General features: G+C 41.2%; 1 protein-coding gene across 2 annotated transcripts; it reads right to left on the bottom strand.

The window, feature by feature from the left end:
• Positions 1 to 3: 3 nt before the first annotated feature.
• On the bottom strand, positions 4 to 24,357 carry TBC1D8B (TBC1 domain family member 8B). Of its 2 annotated transcripts, XM_004177237.6 has the most exons (21): positions 24,143 to 24,357; positions 18,677 to 18,787; positions 16,474 to 16,592; positions 15,647 to 15,872; positions 14,474 to 14,714; positions 13,276 to 13,483; positions 11,489 to 11,656; positions 10,793 to 10,942; positions 9,515 to 9,665; positions 9,071 to 9,285; positions 8,493 to 8,610; positions 7,512 to 7,797; positions 6,122 to 6,251; positions 4,778 to 4,876; positions 3,585 to 3,653; positions 3,141 to 3,381; positions 2,405 to 2,470; positions 2,206 to 2,289; positions 1,323 to 1,379; positions 909 to 1,006; positions 4 to 579 (listed from the first exon to the last, which is right to left on the bottom strand). In XM_004177237.6, exons 1-21 carry the CDS (start codon positions 24,270 to 24,272, stop codon positions 169 to 171), a joined length of 3,378 nt encoding a protein of 1,125 aa, XP_004177285.5. In that variant the 5' UTR covers positions 24,273 to 24,357; the 3' UTR covers positions 4 to 168. The 2 variants fall into 2 exon arrangements, 1 of the variants encoding a protein (XP_004177285.5); XR_003960416.4 differs by lacking the exons at positions 4 to 579; positions 909 to 1,006; positions 1,323 to 1,379; ... (2 more) ...; positions 3,141 to 3,381; positions 3,585 to 3,653 and having other exon boundaries at positions 6,122 to 6,207.
• Positions 24,358 to 27,997: the final 3,640 nt, after the last annotated feature.

The following is a 27,997-nucleotide window of genomic DNA, read 5'->3' as shown; positions in this document are numbered from 1 at the left end:
GACTGTGCTTCAAACTGTTTTTATTTACATTACATACCAGTAATCTGATACTTGAAGCTAATTCTTCAAACTTCATTTCCTATGTCAACACCAGACTTGATTTCCATAGTTACAGCCTTCATTTGTAAGCACTTTATGGGATTAATTCAGAGTTGAATGCAAAGAAAATTACACTCTGGTTCTTGCTTTAAGTTGTAAATTTTTAGCACTCTCTATTTTAGCTTTTATGTCATGAGGTTTTTCAAAAAATCTCACAAAGGCTGGTTCATTTAATAAGGATGCCAGAATCTGCTCAAAGGCAAAAGACCATTCATGGTTGCCTTTTAAACTCTGTGCTCGACTGCCTTCAGTCTGTTCAGAGCTGCTTTCCTCCTGCCTCTCTCTGGGCACTTCAGCAGCCACTTCTGTAACAGCAACTGGACTTTTGACAGGTGACATAGGACTCTGCAGCCTTCTGCCAACCTCTTCCATCTTCAGCAGGAGGCTGGTCACCACGGCAATAGCGCGGTACAAGAGCTCCTCCTCAGGATCCCCATGGAACAGATTGTAGAGAGTTTTTGAGAACTGGATGAACTGAGACTACAGAGAGATACAGAGGAGACTGCTCAGAGAAGAGCAACACAACTGTTCTGTTTCAGCACCTGTTGTATTCTGAGTGCAGTGCCTGCTGCTGCCTGGCACCTGGTGCCGCTGCTCTAATGACAGCAGGGACTAGCCCTGAGAAACCTTCGTGTGTCTCAAAGGCCCTCTCTTGATAATTACAGCAGTTTTAAAAAGCCACAGTCTCATGATTGATGTGAAGATTTGAAGTTAAAGGGATTCTACAAATCCTTCAGAAATATTGTAATAGACTTAAAAGGGTAAACTTTCGTGACAAAATAGACTTAAATAAGACTCAGACAGTTTACCTGATTCATTCTTGGCAAATCCTTGACATTTTCTTCTTTTTTAAAAAGTTCATCTTGCCATTGCTTCAGATATGCCTGAATATCAACCTTCCCCTTCCCTTTTTGAAGGGGAAGAAGTGGGGAAAAAAAAATAAGTGAGCAAACAAGAACTGAGACCTTCCCATGAGGGATGATAATCAAAAGAACTGGCATCTTCAATGCCATTCCTTCTCAAGAGTGGTGGGGCCAAGGACTTACACGGGACAAGAGTTTACTTTTACCCTTTTGCTGCCATGACTACACTTACATAAGAGGACAGAATGTTAACAGCACACTAAGGTTGATGTTACTTAATATACTCTGTCACCATACACTTTCCCAGCTCTACTCCCCCAAAAGATACAGTTACCAAATGTGCCACCAGGATTCTTTTACCTTTTTCTGGGCTGCTCTTCAAATAATCACTTTCAAGATTATCCCCAACAGATGAAACTACAATTTAGGGGGAAAAAAAAAGTTACTTATTTCAGAAAAGAGGATCAATATTTCATTTCCCTTATCAAAAATTCCTTCCTTAAGGCACAAGACTCTCAATGTTCTCATCACAGATTAGGTCAAGAAGAAACCACATGGTAAAATCTGTATGCTTTCTATAAAAATATAAGCCCTTGTGAGGCAGATTACCAATGGAACTGCTATCAGTTAAATAATCTTTATAATGTTCACAGTTCATAACTTGAAGACCAGCAGGAACAGTACCTATATATTGTCTACTTTGGGCAGATTTTCAAAACCAAAAAGGGATCTATCTTTCCTATAAAAATCCTACAGGTTTCAAGAGTATTTGAAACAGATTATTTTATCAACTCCATAAATTTACTAAACATTTTTCAGCTCACTTGGTCTAAAATGAAAGCAAAGAATTTTGAAACGCTTATGCGCCTCAAAGTATGGATTTGGTATTTTAATTCTTGAGGCAGAAAATACCATTCCTTTATGCCCAGGATGCAGAAATGAAACAGCCATCACTTCAACATCACTGCAACAGGCTGCCCACAATGCCAACCAAACACAGTCCTGTATTTCCATGTAAACACCCACAGGCCTTTGAATTCAACCATCACTTGAGCTATCCACAAATTATGCACAAGTTCATTAAATTGTAACTATCTACAGAAGATCTTCACAAGGCATTGTTAACAGGGATATGATTTACTGGATTTACTAGTTTTCAGAAGAAAGCTCCTCATTTTTCACAGGATAATTAATAGATTCCTTCTAGTATTCTGCAGGCAAACCCTCATACTCTGGAGCTTACCACTGAGTTGGCTGAAGTGGATCAGTTCTTCTTTTGAAAGATCATCCCCTTTGGAAGGGCTTAGAGATTCTACTTCAGTAAAAGCTGCAATAAATTATTAAATAAAGTGGGTTCATGGTGCCCAAGCATTACCAAAGCAGTGATAGCAATGACAAAAACCAAGGACAGCTCTCCCCAAATGCCACTGTTTCTCACTTACCTGGAGGGATGTGCAACTTAAAAAGAAACTTGAGTTTGTCAGTGAAGCTTCCATTATACATTGTATCTGTTAGGGGAAAGGACAAAGGACAGTCTATTCAACTGGACCAAACTTTAGAACACCCTCTTAACTTAAACAACAGGGAGGTTGGAACTGGATACATGCCTGACCTTACAGGGAGTATAATTAGATATGAAGCTTAAAGAAAGCACTATCACCTGTGGCTGAGCCTGGGATTAGCCTACACTTATGAAAGAACACTACTAATGTCCATGACTTACTAAAATAAAACCACAGCACCAAAAGAAATAAAACAGTAATGTCTCAATATTTCCCTTAAATTTTTGTTTCCTGAACATACCACTTTGAAAACAAGACTAAAGGAACAGAGCAGTGAGCCAAGAAAACTTTCAGTTTCCCAAAGGAATAAGGCACTGGTCATCCTGCATGACCTGTGTAAAAGATGACTTAGGATGACGATTTATCATAAACCAAACAGGCCGGGCAATGAGATCAGACCATTCTTCATTTGTGGATATTTTGGTGACCAAGCCATATTTAAATTTAATCTCCAAGAGGAAGTTATTCTGTCTGTAATAAAAATCACACTATTTGACCCTGTGTTAAGAGACTAAATCTCCTTAGCTTTTTGTATAGAGTCTGGAAGGTGATGCACCCCAGGACTACTCCTCCCAGGAGCCTCGTGAATGTGCTCATGTATGTTTTGTTGCCATACCAAGAACACAGGCAAATTGTTTGAAATTTATAAGGCAGTTGGAACTCTCATCCATCAGTCGGAATGTCCACAGAGCCAGAGAGTCTCTGTTTGCACAGTGTGACCAGGGGCTCAGGAGATGGCAGAGAACCCTGAACTGTTGGCAATCAATCCGGTACTGCTCAAGGTAGGGCAGGCTGGCATCGTGATGTTGCAGGACAGGACTATTTACACTCCAGTAACAGGAAAGAAAATGCTCCTTCTGCAAAGCAAAGACAAAACATTAGGTTTCAGGAAACAAGAAGTCTCTTTGGGAGAAGGATGTGAGGAGTTAACTATATAATCAATAGTACAGCTGGCATGTAAAACATATATTGAGTCCACCCTTTATCTCTATTTACTAAAATCATTTCAAAGGCTACTGTTAAGATAGCCGTTTGGTACGTGAGGAAAATGGCACATTACCTTGAATAATTCATAAAGCTCTTCAAGATCACTAGGACTGAATTTTACTTCTTGAGACACAACACGTAGCTGAAACAAAGTCAAGAAAAAATTAATGTGTCTTACCTCCTTGGAATAACATTATGGGAGACTTAACATTACATTAAGAGATACTGTTTGAATATTCCAGGTTTTGGCATGTTACAATTAGAAGTAAGAATAGCACTTTATTTTAAAAAGCAATCAGAAGATTATAGATTAAAATCATAATTTCTCAAAAAAAAAAAAAAAAAAAAAAAAAGAAAAGCTTAAGGCAAGTCACATTAATAACATACATGGAGCCTACACTATGAAACCCAGGAGATAAAACTCAATTATTTATAACAACATAACATACAGCTTCCTTTTAATGGGCAAATATATGTTCAGCTCACAACAGTGAAGCTGAATCCTCATTTTTTTAAATTAAAAAAATTGTTCACAGCTTTTAACAAACAAAGTTTGCTGTAAGACCAGCTTCCAACTTCACAATACAACAATATATAAGTTTAGTAAAATTAAATACAACAATACGATCTTGGCATAACCACCAGCATTTAGTTTCTGTTGCTACAAGCCACATTTACTACAGAGAGGAGCACTAGGTGGTGGACAAGACTAATATTATCATCAGGTATTGGAAATGTGCCACTGAAGAAAACAGGCAAACAAAGGAATCTCCTCACAACCTCCACCTTCATTGAGCAGTCTGAATTGAAAGGATGAGATAGGTAGATGGAGAGCTGCCACATTACCAGACACACACAACACAGACAAAAAGCAACCCCTGTTGAATGCACTACAATAACCTCTTCAGTGCTGCTTCCCAGAGTAAAAATGCAGGTGTGTAATTCTTTTTTTGCTGTATGGTGCTCTATGCCTCTAAGAGAACAGTATTCACATCAGCAGATAGAAATATAGGTCAGCCTGTTCCAATCCACACAAAGTGTGAGAGATGTGCCAGCCTTTTGAAGTGGTTGGCAATGGTGCTACTTGTAACGAGACCAGAAGGTCATGCTGTGATTTACAGCCTCCGTTAACAGACACCCTGCAGACATGAGGGGATGCAGTATAAAACCATATATTTGGCCTGGAAACTGCAGCTCTTCTCAGAACCTTCCAAAAGGGAATGAATTTTATCAGGGAGAAGGCTGAAACTCTTCCAAGTCACTCACCACATTCTGCTTGGTCGTAGTTTCCAAGGTCTGGATCACATACAGCCTGTTCCTACAGCGCAAGCTCTCAACGTCCTCGTAGCGAATATCACCGTATCTCTAAGGAGAAAAGCACCACTACATGCAATCAAACTGTTGGGAGACACATCTAAACACATCTAAACAAGTCTCTTTTGCATCTAAGCACAATAGGAAGATCACAGAAACTCTGAGGGAAAAATAATTTATTAGAGCACTAACATTCTCCTTAAGCAGTGTAACTTTTAAAAGGGTGTTTAAAAGTGTCCCAGAGAGCGATGGAGAAAGAAGAAACTGGAGTAGTTCCCTGTGTGGGAAGAAAAAGGAAGGGGTTGTGTGTTGGCTCTATACCCAACTCTGTTATCACATAGTGACTACTACTGCAAGGCAGCAAAGTTTAAGATGTGCATGTTTTCAGGGATTGAAGTTCACTCTAGTGAAATCAAGGAATCTGCTAAATAATTTCTCAATCATTTCTGGCTACCTCTGTAAGTTCTGAAGGACATGAAAGGTGTCTGAGCACTGGAGTGAATAAATGCATTTATCTTAAAGGAAAAGTGGGATAGGAGACAAGAACTAGAAACAAATTACCAGAGAAATCATGGAACAAATTATTAAACAATTAAAATCTAAACAGAAACTAGTTGATCAAAACAGGACAACATTCTTTATCAACCATGTCAAATGAATTAAATTTCCTTTTATGAGGAAATTCAGTAAATTCAACTTCTCTTCTGTAAGTTTTTTGGCACCTTTCAGCAGCACAGGCAATCAGGAAGACATGGCCTAACCATGATCACCATGCACCATGGGCAAAACTGCTTCTAATAACAAGCTTTGAGAACAAATGAGTGATAAACAACAAAATTAGGCAGGACTTCCACAAGTACCTACTCAAGTACCCAGCTTCCTATATGCATTGTTATGTCAAAAGTTACCAGTATCTGCAATGTGCAGTAATCAGTCTCAAGTTAGTATAACACAAAGGCTGTTTCTGGTGTATTTTGTCATTTAGTTAACATACTAATAATATTAATGAGGGATGGCAATACATGACCTGTGATGAATCTCGTGAACTCCGCTCAGGACAGACTAGAAAGCACCTCCCCAGCAGTTAAAAACCCAAAACAACAGAAAAGCAAACCTATCCCATAACCTATAAGGTTTTCAGTGACGCTCGACAAGATCCAAAGTACAGAGACAAATTTCTACCAATCCAGACAGATTTTCTACCCTAGTTTGTACAATGCAACCGCACCGTTTCAAAGTAGCCCATGAAACATTAACATGCATGGGATGCAAACACATGCCCACAGGAACACATACTTCATTTGACTCTCGGATCAGATCAGTGATGTCCACTTTTGGATGGTCACTCTTTGTATCACTGAGGTTGGAGCCCTGCTGCACAGCTGGAGGTAAAGGACTGTCTTTGTTAGTGACACTGTCAAAAAATCTGCACAAAGCAAACACATGAGAAATCAGCAGGAACCAGTTTATCACAATAAAACAGTAACATTGGCATCTATTGAAGAAAAAGTGTGCAGAGAATGGGAAAAAACAAAGACTATCAGAGTCAGTAGCACAAATGTGCTATAATAGTAACAAAGATACACAAACATTGGAACTGCCCACCCAGAGAAGGTTGTAGAATGTCCAGCCTTGGGAGTTTTTAGAAATGAGTTTATGTGATCTAGTGCTAGCAGCAATCCCCTTTTGAGCGGGAAGTTAAACTAGACTCCTTCCAAGGTCCCTTCCAGTTGGCATTCCTCTGGTTTTCTAACCCATACAGCAAAGTTGTACTAACTGGGACAGAGAAAAAGGCTTGTTCTGAACTGTGAACAAGACAATCCTAATTCCTCCAGATGTATAAGACAAAGACATGCCTTATCTGTACCTGCTTATCTCACCCACATAACCAGCCTCAATAGATTCAGTAGGGAAGCCAGATTTTACAATAAACACCAGACTGCATGGTCTCATAACAAAAAGTACATTTTCTTCAATAATTCTCCTACCCCATTAAAACATGCAACATGTAAAAGCCTCACTAAACAGAAGTTCTTATTATCAGCTCTTAACATTCATAACTGGTTAACTGCTATAGCACAGTAATTTTGCTGTTCTAATACTCCATGATACACAACCACAGCATCAGCAAGATAATTTAAGTAGTGAAGAAAAAACTACAAGTTTTGTTTGCAGTATGTCACTTTAAAGCACTCTTCACATTGCTAACATAGCTAGTATCTCATCATGACTGATGAGCTCATCACGTTTTTTTTTTTGGTCTTCTTTCTGTTTTAAACCATTAACAGCAGAGGATTCAGCAGCCTAAACTACAAGAACTAAGCTGAAGAACTTGCTGCTGTAAGTTGATGCCTGACCTGATGTCTGGAACAGTCATAATGTGCTTTAGATATTCTCATCAAGGCAATCTGCCTTCTATACATGATACAAATTCAAGGTTAAAAGCACATTGCTTTTTCTTTAAAATTCACAAAATATTCATGGTTTTAGTAGAACTTGAATACAGGATGGGATGTTCAGAGGATCCAGACCCACTTTCCAAAATTTCAGCCCGATATGAGCTCTAATTCCTATGAAGCCTTTGGAAGTCTTGGCTTACGTCTTCTCAGCTACCTCAGAATGACTCATGTACATGCAATAATACCAGCTGTTATGTAGCCTGAAAGAGTAACAGTTACACTAATACCTGTTGAGAACAGTGACTGCTTCTGCATCATCCTTACAAGTGAGCAACTTGTCCATGTTGTATTCCAGTACTGCAAGGCCCAGCTGCAAGATTGCCTTTATTCCATCATAGAAGAAACAGTCCACCACATTGACTGCACTTTCAATTGGCAGCACACTGATAAAAAGGGTAAGGAACCAGGAGAGAGAGACCGAGGAGAAAAAAGTCATGTCCATCATGTGGTCTGTCAACTGAGGCAGGTGAACCCTGATGAGCTCCTCAAACACTGCCTGATCTACCAAGGCACCTGCGGGGAAAGGATAACAAAACCACCACCCAAATCTTAACACAGAGAAGTACACTTCTGAGAGCACTAGCCAGAAACAAAGTTCCTGTCCTAGTGCAGCTTTGTTGTACAACCACACACAGGCCCAGCTGCATGGAACCATTGGCTCCTTCCCCCATGCTGGAAGCAGTGCTCTCCATGCCTGGGGCATGCTTGAAGTGTGCTGGCACTTTGGTGAGTCCATGACTGCTTCCAGTGACTCTCCTGACAGCCAGTACCCTCCCTCTGCAACAAGAGAGAAACTTCACACCCCATTTTCTTCTAACATATACACCTGTAAGAACTGCATATGAGATCAAAGTACAAGTCTGGGCTTGCAGTAACTCCTTTTCCTTTATCTAAACTGGCTAAGTTTCAAATAAATAGTATGAACTGCAGTTATAATTCCAAAGGAACAGTATAATAGTCTGACTATTCCCTGAATAGTTATGCCTAGAATACTGACAATATCTGGAAATCACATCCATGCCTATTTTAAGGAGCGTCATGGGATGGTCTCCATTTTCTACTCCACAATACCAAAATAAATGCAATGGTTTTTCTCCACTGGTCAATCTTCAGCTCATTCCTTATATTTATTCTTAATGAATAACCATTGACATTCAATATAGGTAGACACTGAATTCAAAATAGATAAAAAAGCAGATGGATGTTACCAATGATTCGGCGATTGAAATAATCGGGGAGCATCCTTTCACACACAGCAACCAAAAGCCAGAATGCTTCCTCCTCTTTAGCATACAGCAGAAGCACTGATGTCAGAATATTCATTGCCTGCAACATTCAAACAGGAAAGGAAACATTTAAGAGAAAAGATGATGAAAACACAACTGGTATTATTTCTTAGAATTTGTATTTCTGAAAGCACTTTACAGCACATTTTTAAAGCACTGGGATAACCTACAGCCATATCCAGGACAAGAGTTTTACTTCTATGTTATTAAATACAGAACAGAGCATCTAAAGATGCTCTATCTAAGTACATAAAAATATTTTCAAGTGCCATATGTCTTGTTAGAATGCAAATTCATATATGAAGTGGACATGACAGACATTTATAAACTAATCCAAGTAAAACATAAAAACTCATTTTACACAACGGCAGGAAAGTAAGTGAACCACTAAGCAAGAAACTATTCCACATTTCTGTGACAGATTTTATGAGGTGCTACTATACTACCATCATGAGCTAATATTTCAACAACTGACTCTAAGATTCTCAAAACTGGTATACCTGACAATATCCAATTTGTGGATTCCTGAATGCATAAGCTGTAAGAACTCTCCTGAGGGCAGAAATTCCCGTGTCACTTTGAAAAGCAGGATGCTCAGGTAAGGAGCGACGTAAATCTCGCTCAATTTCATCAGTAGCCAAAGTGCACGTTCCTAAGGACTTTTCCACCAACTCAGTGTAATAACCAGGGTTGGATGCCATATCATTTACAGCACCTGCCAATACATTGCATTGCACGGTATTAGAGGACAACAGTGAAGCAGTAATTTGATTGTTTGTAATTTGTATAAAAATTCTGGTGACTACTGAGGTACCTCATGAATTTCCAGATATTACTGAAGTAATGTGTCAGGGTCATTTTAGTGAAGTTAATGGAAACACTCAGCAATGAAAATTGCCAATGACGACTCCCAAAACGAACTAATTATGCTTGTTATGCAATACCTGAGAAGAGCAGCCAGAGTTCTCCTCTTAATGCCTCTGGGATGCCCCTTACAACTAGGTCTCGAGTCTTCTTTGTTCGAAACATACTGACCCCATGGCCCCGTTCTGCAAACAGGATGTTCCACAACTGCTCCTTCATTTTTTCTTTCAACTACCAAAAGCAGAAAATAACAAGCATTAAGCATACTGGTAGATTCTCCTCAGGTTTCAGAGAACAAAAATAAATTTTGCTCCCAGTTGTATTCATATAAACTGGAAACTGCAGCGTTGGCATCCATATTGATGTGTGAAATGAATGCTGAAGCAAATCAGAGCAAAATCCAGCCTATGCAAAGCACAAATTTAGCATTAAATGCCATCTCATACATGACCTACTGTTCTTTAAAGTATGTTTATACAAGATGAGACAGAAGGTAGATCTAATCCAGTATCCCATCTGACAGAAACCAAAAACTGCCACAGCACAGGAAGGTCAAACAGACATTTCTCTGAAGCAAAGCAATTGTTGATGGGGTGCTCCAGCTCATGTGAGGCTCCAGGGCTGAGACAGGGTGAATGTCACTTCTACAATTTCTGTGCATACAGCACTAAGATTTAACATTGCTAAAGCAATTAAAGGTACTGAAAAGAAAATCACTTCCGTTCAACATACTATAAAAAGCAGGATTTAAAAATCTGGACTCCCTTTTGTCCTGTCCAAAGGGTATTTGTTTTCTAGTATTTCTAATATAAAACATTTCATATCTTAATTTACTCAGTTCTGCTGAAAGAGTTACTTTGAAATAAAACCTGTCTTCTTTCACATATTATAGAAAAGCAAAAATTGGATGATCTGCTGCAAAAACAACTATATAAATATTCTTCAGAGCCTTTGTTAGACAGTTCTGCAGAAGAAGGAAACAGGGAGGAAGTTAAATCAATTTCTTAGAACATTCTCCCTGCTCCCAGAGACTTTGTAGTGACTTTGTATCTTTAAAATTCAGATAGAAATGCAACATGTTCACTATCATAAAACAAACAGCCAACTCTTCCCTGAGGGGTAGAAGAGCAGGAAAAACTAACTCCATGAAGATAAGACATACCATTATTAAACAAGATGAGCAGAAAATTGAATGGAGCTATGAAGAAGCACCCTGTGGACTCCAAACACAGAGAATGCAGATGAAAGAAGATCGGCAAAGCCCCCAAGGAAATCAGCAGCCTGGCTGGAATTCATTTTGATATACTTCACTCCTTTCCAATTCAGTTCCAAAAACTGTTGGCCATTTTATCCCTTACCATTTTAGAGTCAAGGTTCTCAGCATCCTGAGGATGGTAGACAGTCATAAGTGCTTCTGTACTGACAGTTTTGCTGTTATCTCTCTGGCCCATCTTTGACTGTCCTGCACCAAAATCCTTTGGACTGTCAGCAGCAGAACCAGCTGCAACCTTGAAAAAAATTGAACAGTGGTACTTGTAAATAACAAACAATCCTCAAAGAAGCAGCACTGATACCCGACCATTATTGCTCATTATATTAAGTTACAGGTGCCAGATACAGACTTCTAAAATAAACAATAAACGGCAGTCCCTGCTCTGTACAGGGCTTTCAGGAGGTTGCACCTGGGAGGAAAAAAGCCACCTCTCAAGCAAAAAAATTAAATTATGAAAGGACAAATGTTCATAATGAAAACTGAGAATACGAGGATAAGGAGGTCTTACTATCCATCACCACCAAAAAAAACCCATTCATTCAGTGAACTGTATAGAAAACCCGAGAGCACTTAAAATCCAGCATTACAGCTGGAGTTGTTTTTCAAAACCTGATGAAAAACCAGGTAAAGGAACCCAAACAGGAATGCATTCACAGTAGCACCATTGTCCAACTCATTCTCTTTCACATGGGTTATTTATTTTTCTAAATCTTAAAACCAGAGGTTCATGACTTATTCCTATGAACAAATTCTAAGAAATTAGAATTGCCAGAGCAGGTACCTCAGTACTTCTGATGTGCTGTGGACTTGCAGTTGCATTGCATTTCATTCTGAGCTTTGCCACAAGCAGTCCAAAATCTTTCACCTCTGTGAAACGAAAAGCTGTTTTCCCTTTGGTACTAATGCTGACTCCTCTGGTGGCTGGATCTGCTGTATCCACCCCCGTGACCTATGGAACCAAGGACACATAAATTAAGCAAGGAATTTTACCTGCTTACTTATAAAAAAGAAAACCTGTTAAGAATACATATGTAAATGAACCAGGGTATGAAGCACACAAGCAGACAAGGTAGCACAAAGTCACAAGTTGAAAGCTCAACTGCCTGTAGCTATTTTAGCAAAAGGCACTAAGTATTATGTAACAGATTTTTAAGAGAGTACCAGAAATCTTCAAAAAGGTTTTCTCAGCTATGAGTGCTCAGCTTATTTGAAAACAGTGTCTCCTTCTACCCACTGAAGCAGTTGCTTTTTTTCTTACCATCCAAAAGCAGAGAAAACATGACTTTTGTAAGTAATCAAATGAAACAAGTTTTGCAAGACTGAATTTCCACTGAGAATACCCTGTCAAAACAGCTGTCATAACACATGACAGATAGAGCTGACTTTAATTGCCATGATGGAACAGTTACAGACTAGAGCAGTTAAAACAGTTTAATCATGCAAGTTCAAGTGTGACAATCATGAGAATCTAGACTGGCTGGTATTGCTGTTGTATTCAAGTTGTTAAAGGTTAAAGAATGGAAAACCACTGAGCACATTGTTATAGGTAAAGAAGGAAAGACCACTGAAATGAGGTAACTGCAGTCCTGCAGAACAAAGAGTGAGGGTCTGACAGTCCACAAGAATAAATTTAGAGCCAGCTCCTTTAACACAGCCTCTTATGTTATGGAAGTCTCTACTGTTTGCAGCACTATTTAGAGGTAATCAAATAAATTGGTTTATGTAGGTGGGGAACACCACCTACACAGAGATTAGAACAGCTCACCCCCTATGTCAGGTGTCTTATGTTAGTGTGTACACAGAGCATGTAAAGCAATTACAGAACCTGGCTTATTTGTAGGCTATTGTAAAATGTGTCTGGTGCTGATGAAAAGCTTTTACCACTGGACAACTGAAATGTGGTAATGTCCCAGATCACATGAAGTCAAGACAGAAATGAAGAGGGTTGGTTGTTTTTCTTTTTTTTCCCAGAAGTTATTCTGCAGTATACTATAGTACTCTATTGAAATTCCAAAGCTGTGCCCTTTGCTATATGGTCTTTATTCTGTCCTTATAGTCTGTTGAGATTATCAACTGTAATGGCATTGCTATGTGCTCAACAACTGGATTTTCCTAGACTTTTGAGCAGACAGCACTGCTCAGCTGCTGCAAAAAACTGCACTACTGAGAAAAGAAATACAGCAGCATGATTACTGATCTTCAAAGTCCTCTACCCACTACAATTCTTTACTTCTTACCTTGAGGATGACTCATTAACTCAACTACAAGTACTAAGAAAAAGCTTTTTCCTTTAATAAAAAAAAAGTATTAAAAATTTGGATTCTGTACCAAGCTACAGAAATAAAAGTAAATAGAAAATGGAAAGAAGACAGAATAAACAAGTCTGAAACATGAAAGCAGTTCCAGAAATCTACAAACAGAATTCCTACATGTAGTATCCAGGGTAGGGGGAAATACCTGACATCACATAAAATAAGGATATTCTAATGAAAATCTGGTAAACTGGCATTAAAATACACAAGGGCAAAACTGCTGGTATAAGTGAGTCTGATTTGTAGTTTGCATTACCTCTCTCAATGGAATGATTACACTGCACAGGCTGCCATCCTGGCTAGCAAAGCAGATGTAGTTTTCTGAAATGCACATTTTCCCATGGGTGTTATAATGACTGAAGGGAACCCATAAGAAGCACTCATGAACTTCCTTCAAGGACTCTTCTTTAGGTAGCCTGAAGAATGCAGTAAAATGCTTACTGTGAGCATGGCTCTCCAGGCCTCTGGAATACAAACATAACACATTGGTAAGAAAGAGAAAAGAAAAATTAAGTTTTAAATATCTTTGTAAATACAAAAGTCAAAAATATCTTGGGCAAAGACAGTCAAATATAATGCTCTCCTCTCCCATAATCTGTGGCGTCAATTTGGAGGGTTCAATGTTTTTCTTGAAGAGGCAACAAAGGGCAGGACCACACCTACCTGTACATCCACTTAACGAAACATTTAATATGCCACTAAACAAGACCAGATTCAATAATGTTCTTACACAGTAGAGCACGACAGAGCCTACAGGTAGTGCAGAAAAGATACTAATAGCATTATGTGCTCTGTCTCCCCACACACCAGAATAATCCATTTAAAACTAGAACAAGTTTTGATTTGACAGAGGGTTAATTAGCTAAAAATGTAGCACACGTTGTAAACATCTGCCAGGGGCTAATTTTTCACAGATAACTGCAGCCAGATACAGTATTTTAGTTGTAGAGCAGCATCCCTTTCCAGCATTGCTACCAAACTGAGGAATCAAAGGAAAAGGAAGGACCTTAACCATTAAGTCACTAGTATTCATGTCTTTCCCACCACCCAAAATAATGCTGTACCTCAGGAAAGCCATGTCTATTAAATGGTTTCTTCCCCACTTTACCCTTCCTCATCAGCTATCTCTGGAGACACCGTAGCTCTAATCTGAATTTTCTAATCCTAAATGCTGCAAGAACACCTTTTCAAAATTCACACTAATATAAACCTTTTAGTTGGAAAACCAGCACTGAAGATTTGATCACCTCCTGCCTTCATACAGACTTTGGATCCTTACAAGTAACAAATTACAATGCCTCACATAGCTTTGGTCCAACATTTTAATGATACACTTGGTTAAGAAAATATCAGCTTTGCCAATATTTTCAATCTCAGTGAGACAAGGATTCTCTTCCTCTTTTGCCTAAACAAATACTGGACCCAATACAGATAAACTATAAGCAATGCATTACCTCTTGGTGATCTGCAGAGGGTCGTGAAGGACTGGATCATTCTCAAATGTCTCCTTGTCAAAAAGCCTTCTAACTGCATAGTTTGCCAGCTGCTCCATGAGAAGGAATGTTTCACTAATGTGCAAAAACATGGAAAAATAATGATCTTCCCCATGAGAGCACACATGAATGCTCTCTGTCAGAATCACATTGGAAGTTTTCTCAAGTTTTGATATTTCATCCCAGGAGATAATAAGTTTTACTGAAAATAAAAGGGGAAGGACATGTGAGTTGGTTCTCAATATCTGCCTGTATTAAAGTATTAAAAAAGAAATGCAGTAGTAGCAGCTCTAATAAAGTGTAATTAAACAACATAGTCAAATGATATCACACTTGGAAAGGACTACAAACTAATAAGAATGAAATGCATTCTCTTCATGTTTCCTAAAAATTAATTCCATTGCAAAGAATTTCATAGAAAAACATTAAAACACAGACGATGTATGACAACACAAGTTGACATCACCTATTCCATGCTCTTATGTGAAACTGCAAACACCAAACAAACACCATCATACAAGCCAACCCCCTTCAACAGGTCACCAATAGGTGGTCTTAAATTAAATCCATCATGTATTGGCATGTAGAGGAACTGTGCCCTGGAGCCATGGCATTTCTCAATACAGATCAAAATCAGCTTTGAATGGATCCTATTTTCTGTATGTTTTCAATTTTTCATGTAAATACAGTTATAGCAACACTATTAGAGACATTTGTTTGGGCATTTCAAACTAATGTTACACAGGGAAAAAAAGAGTTATGTGCATTTATTACCAGTGTGTAGTGCACCCACGTGAAATATTAAGCCTGTGTGTGAAGGAACTGTAATCCTCATAGAGTTAATATTGCAACATGAACTAAGATGATGGACAACTTTTAGCTATAGTCAACTTCTGGAAGTCTGCCTTCTCTCTGAAGCTTGAATTAAGGAATATCCATAATAATGGATATTGAGTAGCATGTTACACAAATGTATGCATTTCCATAAATTATGTTGGCAGCTTCTGCTCATGTCTGTGGACATCTGCTCACATGGCAAAATAGCTCTCTTAGCCCACAGGAAGTATTCCTCCTAATCTGAAAGATGAGCAATGAAGCATGAAGGGACACAGCTCAGCATCAAGGCTTACGTACTTTCTGCTCCAAGCAAAAACGAGTAGAAGCTAAGGAAGTTGGTACTAAGATACAGCCACCCCTGACAGGGCACTCTGCCCTTCCAGTAACTGCACGAGTAGTAGGTAATCAACTTCTCCTGCTCTGGTAATCCAAAACACTTCTCAAACTTCATAAGACCTTCACGAAACTTCTCAGGATCGTCTTCTCTTACAAAAGAATCTTTTCCCTCTTCAGCAATCAAACCCTACAACAAAAAATCACATTACTTTATGCATGTGCCCATGTGGGTGGCTGTCATAGATGCACCTGCATGCACAGAACACAGCTCCTGTTCTCCCAACAGGAGAGTAAGTTTTAGAAGGGGGAGTAGAGTCTGAGGATCAAATCATAGGTCACAAATAAAATGTGCTGTTTCAGACTCATCCACCAAGTCTCTGACACAGCTTAGGCAAGACACACATTCCTGTATCTTCTCTTCTGAAACAGACATATTTTATTCACTTAATCCCAAGAGTTCCTGAGAGCAAATATAGGGGAAAAAAAAATTGACCATATACTTCCCAGGCACTGTTAAACTTAATGTGAAATAATTTATCAACAGTTTTAGACCACTATCTAAAGGCATTTGATGTATCATTTATTAAGTGGAGTTTATGTCCAACAATCTTAGTTGTGGGGCAGAGACACAGGAACAATGGCACATGTTAAAGTGAACAGTCACACTACCCAATCAGAATAGGCAGCATTACAGTGCTGTCCTGGAATACTCTACAGAGAAGGTATTATTTGTGTACAGTTAAAGGAAAAAGAATACTTAGCCTTTCCCAATTATGCCTGTTACTTACTCTTATCTTTCCCTGGACAAAGCTCGTAATGTCTTCATTTGAATCAAACACTGATAAAGTCTTCATAACATTGTGTTCTAACCACTCCCAATGTTCTGTTATTTCTTCTCTGCTGGATCCTATTGAAAAAGAAAGTATTACTTTAAATTAGGACAGACTTCAATCATTTCACCAAAACTATTCATCAAGAGAATACTTAGCAATTTCCCGAGTCACAGAGCAATTTAGATACACAAGTCAAAATCACAATCTTAAATTTCTTGTTACCTCTTGTGAACACTGAAAACGTATTCAGTGTACATGAAACATATGCACTGCTGTGTCTTTATCTTTCAAGTCCTTTATGCAGCTCTATTTCAGGCCATTAAATCCGAAAGCATCTCAGCTTTGTCGACATTATGTGGCTCAGTGCTGAAGCCTGAGTCGGACTGATGTTCCGTCCTGTCAGCAGCACTTCCCCAACACGGGCAGCACAGCACCACCGCAACACTCCCAGTTTAACAGCCCAGAATGTGGGAAATGTGAGACCAAACCCATGAGGCTCAGCAGGAAATTAAATCTGTGCCTTTGATATCCTCAGCTTTGATCACTGGCCCACAACAGTTTCCAGAGCAGAACTTAAGACTGAGGCCTGCTGTGCAAAATCCCTTACACATGTGAGGATGTAAAGCAAACATCACTGGAACCAGGGAGGCAGCAAGGACTGAGATGCCATGAGTGAAAACACAGGGTTTCAGTAAATTCAAAACAGAATCAGTGCTTTAAAGACTGTGATTCCCCAACAGATGCTGGGGGACAGGGAAGTGAAAGAACTTACATAGGTTTGAATAAAGACATTCTAGAATATAAATTAATTGGCAGCTTCATCCTCCACAAGAATACTCACCAATCAGAGCAGGCAGTACAAGCACATACTGTTGATACCCTCAAGCAAGAACACACTTTAAACAATTGCTTTTTTTCTCAGCTTACTTTCTAAAGGGTAATTAACCAATGTTCATTGGACTCCATGGAATTAAAGTGGCCTTGTGAATGAGTAGAAATTGCTCTAAATATAGTTAAATAATCAGGCTGCATTTGCTGGGTGGATTTGCGGCAAGACTTAAATTATATGAAGAGTAATTAACATTTACATTGCAAAAGTAATTCTTTTTCTCACACTACACATGTAGGCCAATTATTTGAGTCGCAATGTGAATCAGAGGCAAAGAGGTCACCCAGAAATAATGAAACTTTTTTTGTAATTGTTTAAATGGTTTAGGAGCACTGTTTCAGACCCTTAATATGTAACAACAGGAACAAAGTGTCATCCCTTTAATTTCTTCACAGAAGAAACAATCTAACATGATAAGGACAATTATATTATGTAGCTTTCTGTTGTAAAGCATATATATGCAGCACAGGACCTATATAAACTCAGTTCTACAACAAAGATTACCCTTTGTATTTTCCCAAAGCCTGACCTGATTGCAGTAGAATTCCCCGGAGTACACTTCCAACATACATATTAAAGTATTTTTTTGATAGCCTGTCACCAGGTCTGACTTCTTCAGAAGTGGCCCTGAAATGTTATTGATTGTCAATTCACAAACTGTTCAAATTCTTTAAGGCTGCCCTTTTAAAGTGACATGCAATTATATTAAATTAAAGCTACAAGAACAAATCTGTATTTACTCTTCCATTCCATACTGATTAATAACACAACATGAGAACGAGATAGAACTTATACTAAAAGAGCAACAGACACAAGGAAGAATTTAGCTCTGACCATGACTGTGAACTTGCATGTTTTAACACTTAAAGACAAAGTAAACAAAAATATCAGGATAAGCATCTACTGTTATTCCTACCTACAGAACACTAGAATTAGCTGATCCTGGGAGTCCATCCTGAACTGTGTCAAGTTATCCTTGCACCTTACAAAATAAAAGACTGTGCCTCTGTCACTGTAACAGTGCCCAAAGGCTTTGGTACCTTAAGGGCTCCTGCAGAAAGGCAATCAGGTGTGATAGGAAGAGTCCATAGATCTATTCTGAAAAACTGGAACCACACTCTGCTGTCAAGTCAGGCTTGCAAATGCTTCTTAACCATTTAGAAGTCATGAGAATGAGTAATGATGTGAGAGGATTAAGCCAGAAATGGATGCCATACTTTGCACCCTCCTTTCCCCTCAGTGGGCTGGCTGGCAGAGCACAGAACGTACCGCACGCGATGGACCAGTAGACCTGCGAGTCGGGGGTCTGGTGCAGGATGCGGAACGGGGCGACTTTCGATGTGGAGTCCAACACTGCATCCAGTGTTCCCACAAGGAGACCTGTTGTGTCCAAGAAAATGTACACAGCACAGTGAAACTCCAGTTTTGAAATGCACACTCCCCTCTGATTTGCTTCTTGGGGAACAGGCATGCTGCACAAGTAAGGACTAATGAACTCTGAGAAAATAAGAAGCACAATTGAGTATAACACAAAGTATTCCCAGAGGAACTTCTTTGGGATGTGATATTTTAATCCAGTAAAAGCCACAAGGCACAAATGAGAGTGAAGAATTTCTTGAGATGGCCCCTGTGGAAGTGACAGCTATGCAGAATGTGAAACCAGAGCACAACCAGAAATGGAACAAGGCAGTCCCAGCCTTCAGTCAGCACAACCAGTGACTGAACTACCTCTTAATTAGTCATTTATTGTTGTTCTGTTTTCCAGGCACAGGAAGGAGCCCTTCCAGACCATAATTGGCTGTCACCTCCCTGCCACTAAGTACTGAATTAGCTTGCATTAAAGAGAGTTCAGATGAAAATATACTCATTTCACTAAAAAGACAAACTTCATCTTTCCAGAACAAGGACAAAAACATTGTCTGGGAAAATGAGGGTGCATTTCATAATGACTCAAAATCATTCTCTCTCACTGTGCAGTAATAAAGAAATTAGCCCAGATATCTTAATTGATCCTTTAAAATCTAAAAATCCGGAAATTCTAAAAGAAGAAAAATCAATACTGAAGAAACAATTGAAACTTTTGGTTCCTGATGCAGCATAAAATATTTTTCTTGTTACAACAGAAACAAAAATACAATCAACAGGATCTTATGCTTCTTTCCTGCATTTCCTATGTTTGCACCCTTCTAATATGGCAACAGAAACAGAAAATTCAATTGAAGCAAAGTTACCAAAGCAATCACAGTGGGCTCTAAGTCTCCTACAGAAGAACAGAAAAATAAGATGAGATTACCCAAAAATTCATAACACAATTACTCAAAGAGCTGCTGTAAAGTCTATTTCAGAAACCTGTTGAGATCATGGAGGCAAAGCATTCCCAATAAATGTCAGTAGAGAGCTGGAATACAAAACTAACACAGCCCTTATAGAACCTTTATATCTTTAATACGCTTAACGTTCCCTGTTTAATGGAAAATTATTTTTTAATTTTGGTTTTTAATATTCTGTAGAAGCACTAGATTTAGACAACTTCAAATGCATCCCTCAAAAGTCATTTTGGAATTTTTAGATTGGCTGCTTTGGTACTTTGGGTTTCACTTTCTTTCCATTAACTCCCTCCCAAATTCTGAAAAATAGAAATTGTGAAAGAATAAAAGGAAACAAAATAAAGCAGAATTTATAAATCTTAAACACTCATCCTCAGAGCATGGTTTTCCTGAGGATACACTTTCAGCATAGAGCCTGTGGGACTACTTCATTGTGGCTATTCAAGTTTCAAATGTTTTTGCTTCTCCTCAAAAACATGGAAGTAAATATTACAACAAACCACAAAAAAAAACCAAAAACAAAACCAAAAAACAACCACAAGAAAAACAAAATACAAACAAACTCCACAACCTGAGCAGTATATCTCTGGTCTTGTCTGCAATTAACAGATTGTAAATTGCTGTTGGAAAGTAGAATTATTTTGTAGTTCCTGACTGAAGACAAACATTGAATAAGTAACAAATTTATGTCTGTTTAAGCAGCTTTTGCTTACTGAATGAGTCATGACACTGAGCTGATCTCAAAGATGGCTTTGCTTCAGCAAACATTTAATTATTTCAATCACAAATCTCTTAATAACATTTTCTGTTATAACATACAGTACAAGAATATTATTCACCATGTATAAGGCTAGCTCAGCTAGCCTTATGGTTACACAGCGCACTAGACAGCAGCACTCCTGAAAATGCCATCACAGCTCCTGTCTCCTTGGAAGGTCATCAGATTTTAGACACAATGAACTGTACCAGATGAGCATCCATCACCTCAGCATTGCCACAAGTCATGAATGGGATCCAGACTACAGGTTTGAGCCTAAGGCAATAAACAGGACAGTACAAACTAATTCCATGGCCATGGACACTGCCACAACTGTGAGGAACAAGCAGAGGCTCACTCATCTTCTCATCCTAGTCCTGAAAGTCCTCCACTGCCAGTGTTTGTGATACTGCATTATTGGTCAGGGGTGCTATACCCTCAAGTTCTTGTGTGTCTCTCCCCAGGCACTCCCTTGGATTGCTACTTCCCAATGGGACAATTTACAGACACAACTAATACTCGAACACTGTTCCTTCTGTCAGAGAAGGAAAATTTCCCCACAGGCCCCATCCCTGCCCAGCTCTGTCTCCCCTTGTCCCAGCCCCTGTGCATGCAAACCAGCCAGCAATGGCCCACTCAACAAGCCACAGCTTTTAAACAGTGGAAACACCAGCAGGAGGGGGCCTTTCACAGATTTGGGACAGCAACAATTGCCACAGGAGACCCAGGACATGGAGAGTCACAGGTTTTCGCCACCTTTCTGAGCATGGCACACGGAAGGCTAGTTCCAATAATATATTTATTTCATTGATAAGTTTTTCTCCTCTCACAGTTGCATTTTACTTATATTTCTCAAGCAGAAAGAGGCAAATTGAAACAGCAGAAGCAGGAAATAAGCAATTGGTTTGTTAAAATTTTAGCTGGAAATTTATGAAAACTTGGAATTTTATGACACCAAATACTCATTTGCATCACTACTCCCAGTGTAGCCATCTCCTAATCAAGGTCCTTCCTAAACTAGAACCAAAGCTAGACCTCTGTGATCAGCATGCTTAATCTCACTAGACCTTAGTTACAGCACATGTATTCACAACTATATTCTTACCATCCACTCTGGAAAGACTGATCAGCTCTCCCAGAGTGGCTCTGCAGGAGACAGAACTACCAGAGGACATAGTGACACGGTTGCATTGTCAGCCAAGACACTTTGGGACAGCCCACTGCATGATGAATCACCCGGTGGAGCACCACTCAGACAGGTTACAGCACCTGTACCCTTCAGGAGCTCTAAAACAGAGAATGAAGTGTAAAGCTGAGCAGTACATATCTGCAGGGAGGGAGGCAGGGCTGAGCACAGCCAGCACAAGGTGTTTCTGGACCTGTTCACAAGTCATCCACACAACCAAACTCTGAAGTGTGGTGTGTGTGCACACAAGCCAGAACAGCTCCCTGTGTCATCTCCAAACTGGTCCTGCCCGGTCAGCCCAGAGGGATCATACAAACAAATCCAACTGCAGCCTTCATTCTATTCCCAGGACAGCACCAGAATTCCCAGCCTTCCTCCAGGTAAGCACCTCTGTTGACATCTATCTTTTGCTCCTTTGTCTGTACCTTTCTCCAGGTACTGGCTGTTTCCTCAAAGTTTCCCTCCTTAAAGCCTGTCTTGCCAACTGTATTCCTGTATTTTTGGGAATCCTTTGTCAGGTCCCCATTAGTGCTATTCAAACCCTGCAGCACCACCCATTTTTGTTTTCACTCCAGCCCAGAGGCATTGTCCCTCTCTTCCCTCCTGACTCATCTCGCACTGCTGCCTCCCTCTTTCACTCCTAACCAGTCCCTCAGTGCTGCCAGTCACCTCGGGCCTCGTCTCACCAGCTGTAAAACACTCTTCAGGAGAACAGGATTGTACATTTGGGATGATTTCATAACACAGCAGCTGTGCTTTGCTTTTTCCTAAAGAAATGCTAATTTTCTGAAGTGACATGCAGCAATATCAAATTAATGCTGGCTTATACCTAGGAGGTTTGAATATTTCCAAACCTGCAAGCAAAATTTAATTGCATTTTTATGCAACTGTCTTGTTAATCTTTCTTAATCACAATTTTAATTAAAGAGCACCTCACTCCTTTTGTTTCTGTCCAGGGAAAAACATAACTTGCACAGAAGAATCTGTAAGAATTTACAAGAAAAGTTACAGAAATAATATGTGCAATGCCACATCAAAAAAAGCATACTACAGCACTTATCCCATCCAAGCGTTTTTCCCACACTGTCAACAACCTTTAAGAACAGGAGAGCTGTTACAGAGGCCTCACCTTCACCAAAACCCAAAGGGCACTTGGAGGGCCCAGCTGTCTATCCAGCTGTAAGCCTATGAGGAGGTTTTCAAAAGAACAATTTATTCCAGTTCTCATTGTTCCACTTTAATCACAGTCCTTAAATGAATTTTATCATGCAGAAAGTCAACCTTCATAGCAACGTGGTTTCCTTGGCTTCCAAATATATCAAGGTAGAGAACAGGCCATCAAGCCTGATCCCCACAAGACTTTCAAGCTTGCAATACATCACCCTTGTTTCTAAGCCAAGGCCTGGCATTACCTATCTGCTTATAATACTATGATATGCATAGTAAACTGGGATTTTGGGATGATTTCTTTCACACTTTTCATGTGCCCTGCCAGTGGTTCAGATGCCAATGAAGAACAATCCACCTTCAGCTGCAAGGGCCATTTCTATATCTGAAATTCACCAGCCCGAAGTTTGAACCTTGTGGTTTTGTTCAGTAAAATTAATAAATGTTCCCACATGACAATTATACTTTATGTTTAACATAGCTTGCTTTAGGATGACACAAAATAGAGAGAGCCTAGAAAAGCTACAGAAATGTAAAACACTTGAGAACCACATCCCACTGAGGAATGAGTTTATGGTGATTCCCTGTAGCATTTCTCCTTGACAGGGTCAATGACACCAGTCTATAAAGGAGTCAGTTCTAGTCAGAATAGCTGCCACCGTCACAGAGGTCTCAGCAGTGGCTGGGGCCACTGCAGTGCCTGATGATACAAGCAGGCAAGAATTATAAATAGAAACTCAGCTCCATACCGTGAAGTTCTCATGGAATAAAGTTTATTATACGATGGTCGATTTTCTATTCCACCCCTGTGCCACTCTCCTAACCCACCACAAGCCCCATCAAATCACATACTTGCTTTGAAAACAAGCAATCCGAAATGCCTGAGCGGGAGCTCATCCCAAGCAGCCCCAGATGCAGAAAAAGGGATTTGGAAATGAGCATCTTTGCCAACAAAGCAAGCCAGATCAGCCGTTCTTCAGACGCGGCCGCTTGCCCCGGGGTGCCCGGGAGCCGCGCCGGACCCCGCTGAGCAGAGGCACCGCAGCCGTGCCGAGGCCGAGCCGGGCACCGGAGCGCCCGCAGCCCGACCCGCCCGTGCCCCTGCCCGTGCCCGTCCCCGCCGGACTCTGCCGCCCCTGGGGCCGCGCTGCCCGGGGCAAGGAAGGCGAGAACAGCCCCGGGAGAAACCCGGCAAGTCCGGGGCTCCAGCTCCCTTCCTGCCCCTCCGGCTGGGAGTCCCGGGGCCGGCAGACCCCCGTCCTCCCGCTGCTGCCCTGCCCGGCCCCACGGGGCAGTACCTGCCAGCCCGCCTCCGCCCTCCTCGCCATAGCCCCGCCGCCTCTGCAGCACGAAGTACTGGTTGGAGCGCTCCTGCACCCACAGCTTGAGGGCATTTTTCAGCAGCACCTCCTCGGGCTTCAGCCACATCGCGCGGCCCCCCACGGCACTGCGCCCCCAGCGCCGTGCCCGCTCCGCGCTGGCAGCCGCGGCGCCGGCCGGGGGAGGGCGGGGCTCCCAGGGCATGCTGGGAGCTGGAGTCCTTGCCGCCAGGGGGCCGCGCTGCGCTGCTGTAATAGGACTACAACTCCCGTCGGCTGTGCGCTCCCCTGCCTCGGGACTACAGCTCCCGTCGGGCCCTGCGCGCCCCGTGCCGCGTGGCGGGGCGGGGCTGCCCCCTTAGCCCGGGCGGCCGCTTCCGCAGCGGGGTCGTGGTCCGGGTGTCCGGGATGTGTCCCGGGCTGTGCGTGTCCCGGGGCGGGACCGGGCTGTGTCCCGGGCTGTGCGGTGTCCCGGGCTGTGCGGTGTCCCGGGGCGGGACCGGGGATCCCGGGGTCCGGGCTGTGCCGTGTCCCGGGGCGGGATCGTGGTCCGGGTGTCCGGGCTGTGTCCCGGGCTGTGCGGTGTCCCGGGGCGGGACCGGGCTGTGTCCCGGGCTGTGCGGTGTCCCGGGCTGTGCGGTGTCCCGGGGCGGGGCTGTGTCCCGGGCTGTGCCGTGTCCCGGGCTGTGCCGTGTCCCGGAGCGGGGCTGTGTCCCGGGCTGTGCCGTGTCCCGGAGCGGGGCTGTGTCCCGGAGCGGGGCTGTGTCCCGGGCTGTGCCGTGTCCCGCACACAGCACCGCACCTCCCTGCCCGTGCTCACGTCCCGTTTGCAGTTCTGGCCACACCTGGCTCCATTTTCAGGCCAAGCACAGACAGACGTCACCAGAGACGGGGTTTGGCGCCCAGGTGCGTTTTCCACTGCAGGCGGGGTTTGGGGTGCCGAGACAGGCCGGCAAAAAGCACCAAAAATCCTTCCGAGGGCTGGACGCCCCACTGCCTGCTCTGCTCCAGTGTCTGGTGCTGAGAACTTCCCAGAATTGCCATCTTTTCCCACCTCCATGTAAGATTCGCTCCTGCTCCTAACACAATCTGTCACTCAGTACAAAAGGAGTGACTAGGTCTTCCCGTTTCCCAAGAACTTCTGTGCACTTTCCTTAGCACTCTATTTCCAGCATAACTGACCTTCCTACAATTTTCAAGGATAATGCTTTATTGATTGCATGTCATACAAAAAAACTCAGCAGACAGTTGTTTAAATTCAGCCTCTGCTTTGAGCTTTTTCTAAAAACAAATTATGCCCATTATGCACTAATTGTACATTGCAACCCTGGCACTTTTGCTTTATACTGCCTTCCTTCATGCTTTTCAATAGTACTTCACTACCAAAAATGCTGCTGCTAGCACTGGGCTATTTGTGAGCACAGGCACAGTGAGGCTATTTGTGAGGACAGGTTTTGCCAAGCAGTCACAGAAATTATTTGGCAATGCCCATCTACTTTCAGCTGCACAAGCAACCACCTATGAAAGGACTAGTGTGCAAGCAGACCCAAGTGTGCAATCACATTTAACTCACAGGAAGCTTCAAAACTGGGTGAATTACACTGGCATGAGACTTTTTCTCCTTTTCTTTCAGTCACTCTTTGTACCACAGCAATAGAAGATGTAGAATTGAAGAGCTGTACTTTGGGGACTGAATCTCGATTTAACTATTACAATTCTTTTACTTGTTTTTATAACAGAAAAGGAAGCAACAAATTTCTGGTGGTCTACCTTTACTAGAAAGGAAAAATAAAATAAAAGGCATTAGCCAGCAGATGGTAACTTAACACGGATCAAACATTAAGGAGAGTCCTGATCCTCTGGCACACAGCAATTCATGAGGCATTGTCTTCAATCCCTCACCTGAAGCCACGAGTAAGAGACATTGCTGGAGATTTACCAGCTGAACTGACTGAGTGGTTCCTGCACAGATCCTGCTGCTCTAAGAGCATTCCCGGAGAGAGTGATTTTCCATTTAATTTTCCCCAATTAGATAAGCCCCTGGATATGGGAAATTAAGGACCTAACACAGATCTTCTAATTCTGATGCTAATTTTAAGGAGAGATGCCCTTGGCATTTCCTACCCAGAGCTCGCCTCTGGACACGTTAGGACATGTGTTACTTGCTTATATAATATTCAAACTTTGTTAATTGGTTAATATTTAACAGTAAAATGCTACTGCTTGGAAAATGTGTGTTTTGTATTTCTCTCCATGTTTCAAAGTCTTGAATGTCTTTCTCTTTTCCAGTTCCCTCAGGCACTGGATTCTTAATCAAATACTGTTCAGATGCAAAGAGTGCTCCTCTATGGGCATGGAGGAATTTATTTATAGCCACTTGAAAACCTTCTTAATCAGTGCACAATCATGCTGCAGTGTAATCAATGTCTTCTACAGCAACACAGATCTATTTTGTGCTACAGAATTTTCCTTTCACTTATTCAAGACTTATCCTAGAAATTATAAGTTACTTCCCTCAAATAACTATATCAAGATTACATAAATAAATAGCTATATAAATAAATGTTGGCTTCACTCTATAACCAACAGCTGAACAACCAGTGCAGAGTTCCTCTATGAGTATTACATAATTTTTAGTTCACACCGCATGAATGCTGCAATTTGATTTCAGTTTTCTCTTGAAACCAAAATTAATTGCTGAAGCCAGTAGATTTTCTTTGATCTCTTCCAAACTGCAGGCATTTCACCCCTGCAGGAGAGGAGCCCCATTCACATCTGCACAGGAAAGGCATCATCAGTCTAAACTTGAGTGAAAAGGCAGGGCTACCTTCTGTTCTGGTGTGTTAAACATGGAAAGAAATTACATTAAATCACACGGGCAAGGTAGATGTCTTTATTTATTATGTCCAACTGTTAGGTCACTTGAGAAGTGCAGAATTTTCCCTCTGAAGACTGAGATGGACTATATGTCTCCATTTTATGTCAAGAGTCCAGCTGCCCTTATGACTCAAACTGCTTTTATATGTTTGCAGCCCTCATCACAAGTCCTGCTTTTCCCTTTAAACAAAATTCTCATCTGAAACTATTTTTCTATAGGGATACCTGAAATTTTTCCTCGAGATAAGTAAATTATATTATTTTGACTTGAAATTTAGAATGAAGCCCTGCTGTTGTAAAGCCTGATTTACAAGAGAGCACAGTAATCCAGCACCAGGCAACAAGGCTTTCTCTCCTGCAGGATAAAACAGCTTTCCCAGTCCCCCTTTGAGAGCACACAAGTGTTTGACTGAAGTGTCTAGATCAGAGCATTCCTGAGGGAGAGGGGTAACTCCCTCCCTTTCCCTAAAGGAGTGAGTAAACACTTGGAGTGATGCCAGAGCCTGTTCAGTTTGCTCTTTGGGGACAGAAGAATTGACATGTCTGTGTGACTCAGTGGGAATATTAACACAGTCAACAGGCAGACATTTTAGCAACTGCACCACTTGTGGGTTCATTATTTCCATTATCTTACACATGAGCTATAACATATCTAGAGAAAATCCCAAAACTATTGCACAATAACAGCAGGTTTTTATTAATTTTCAGGAACAACCCTAGCCCCAGGCACGTTCCTGTTGGCTTCTTGCTTAGAGGAAAGACTGTGTCATGCCACAGCACACACATAAACATATATACACATGACCCAGACACAAGCTTGTGGCATCACCAAAAACAAGTGAACATTTTGCTGCACAGTCCCCGAAGTAGGGTTGGTAAAGACAGCTGCTATCCATGGAAACTTGGAAATACAAAAAAGTGAGAGTGGATCTTTGAAATTTCTTTAAGGCAGTCTGA

The sequence above is a fragment of the Taeniopygia guttata genome, chromosome 4A (assembly GCF_048771995.1).
Source record: "Taeniopygia guttata chromosome 4A, bTaeGut7.mat, whole genome shotgun sequence".
NCBI classification, from domain to species: domain Eukaryota; kingdom Metazoa; phylum Chordata; class Aves; order Passeriformes; family Estrildidae; genus Taeniopygia; species Taeniopygia guttata.
This window is presented reverse-complemented; position numbering and strand designations above follow the sequence as displayed.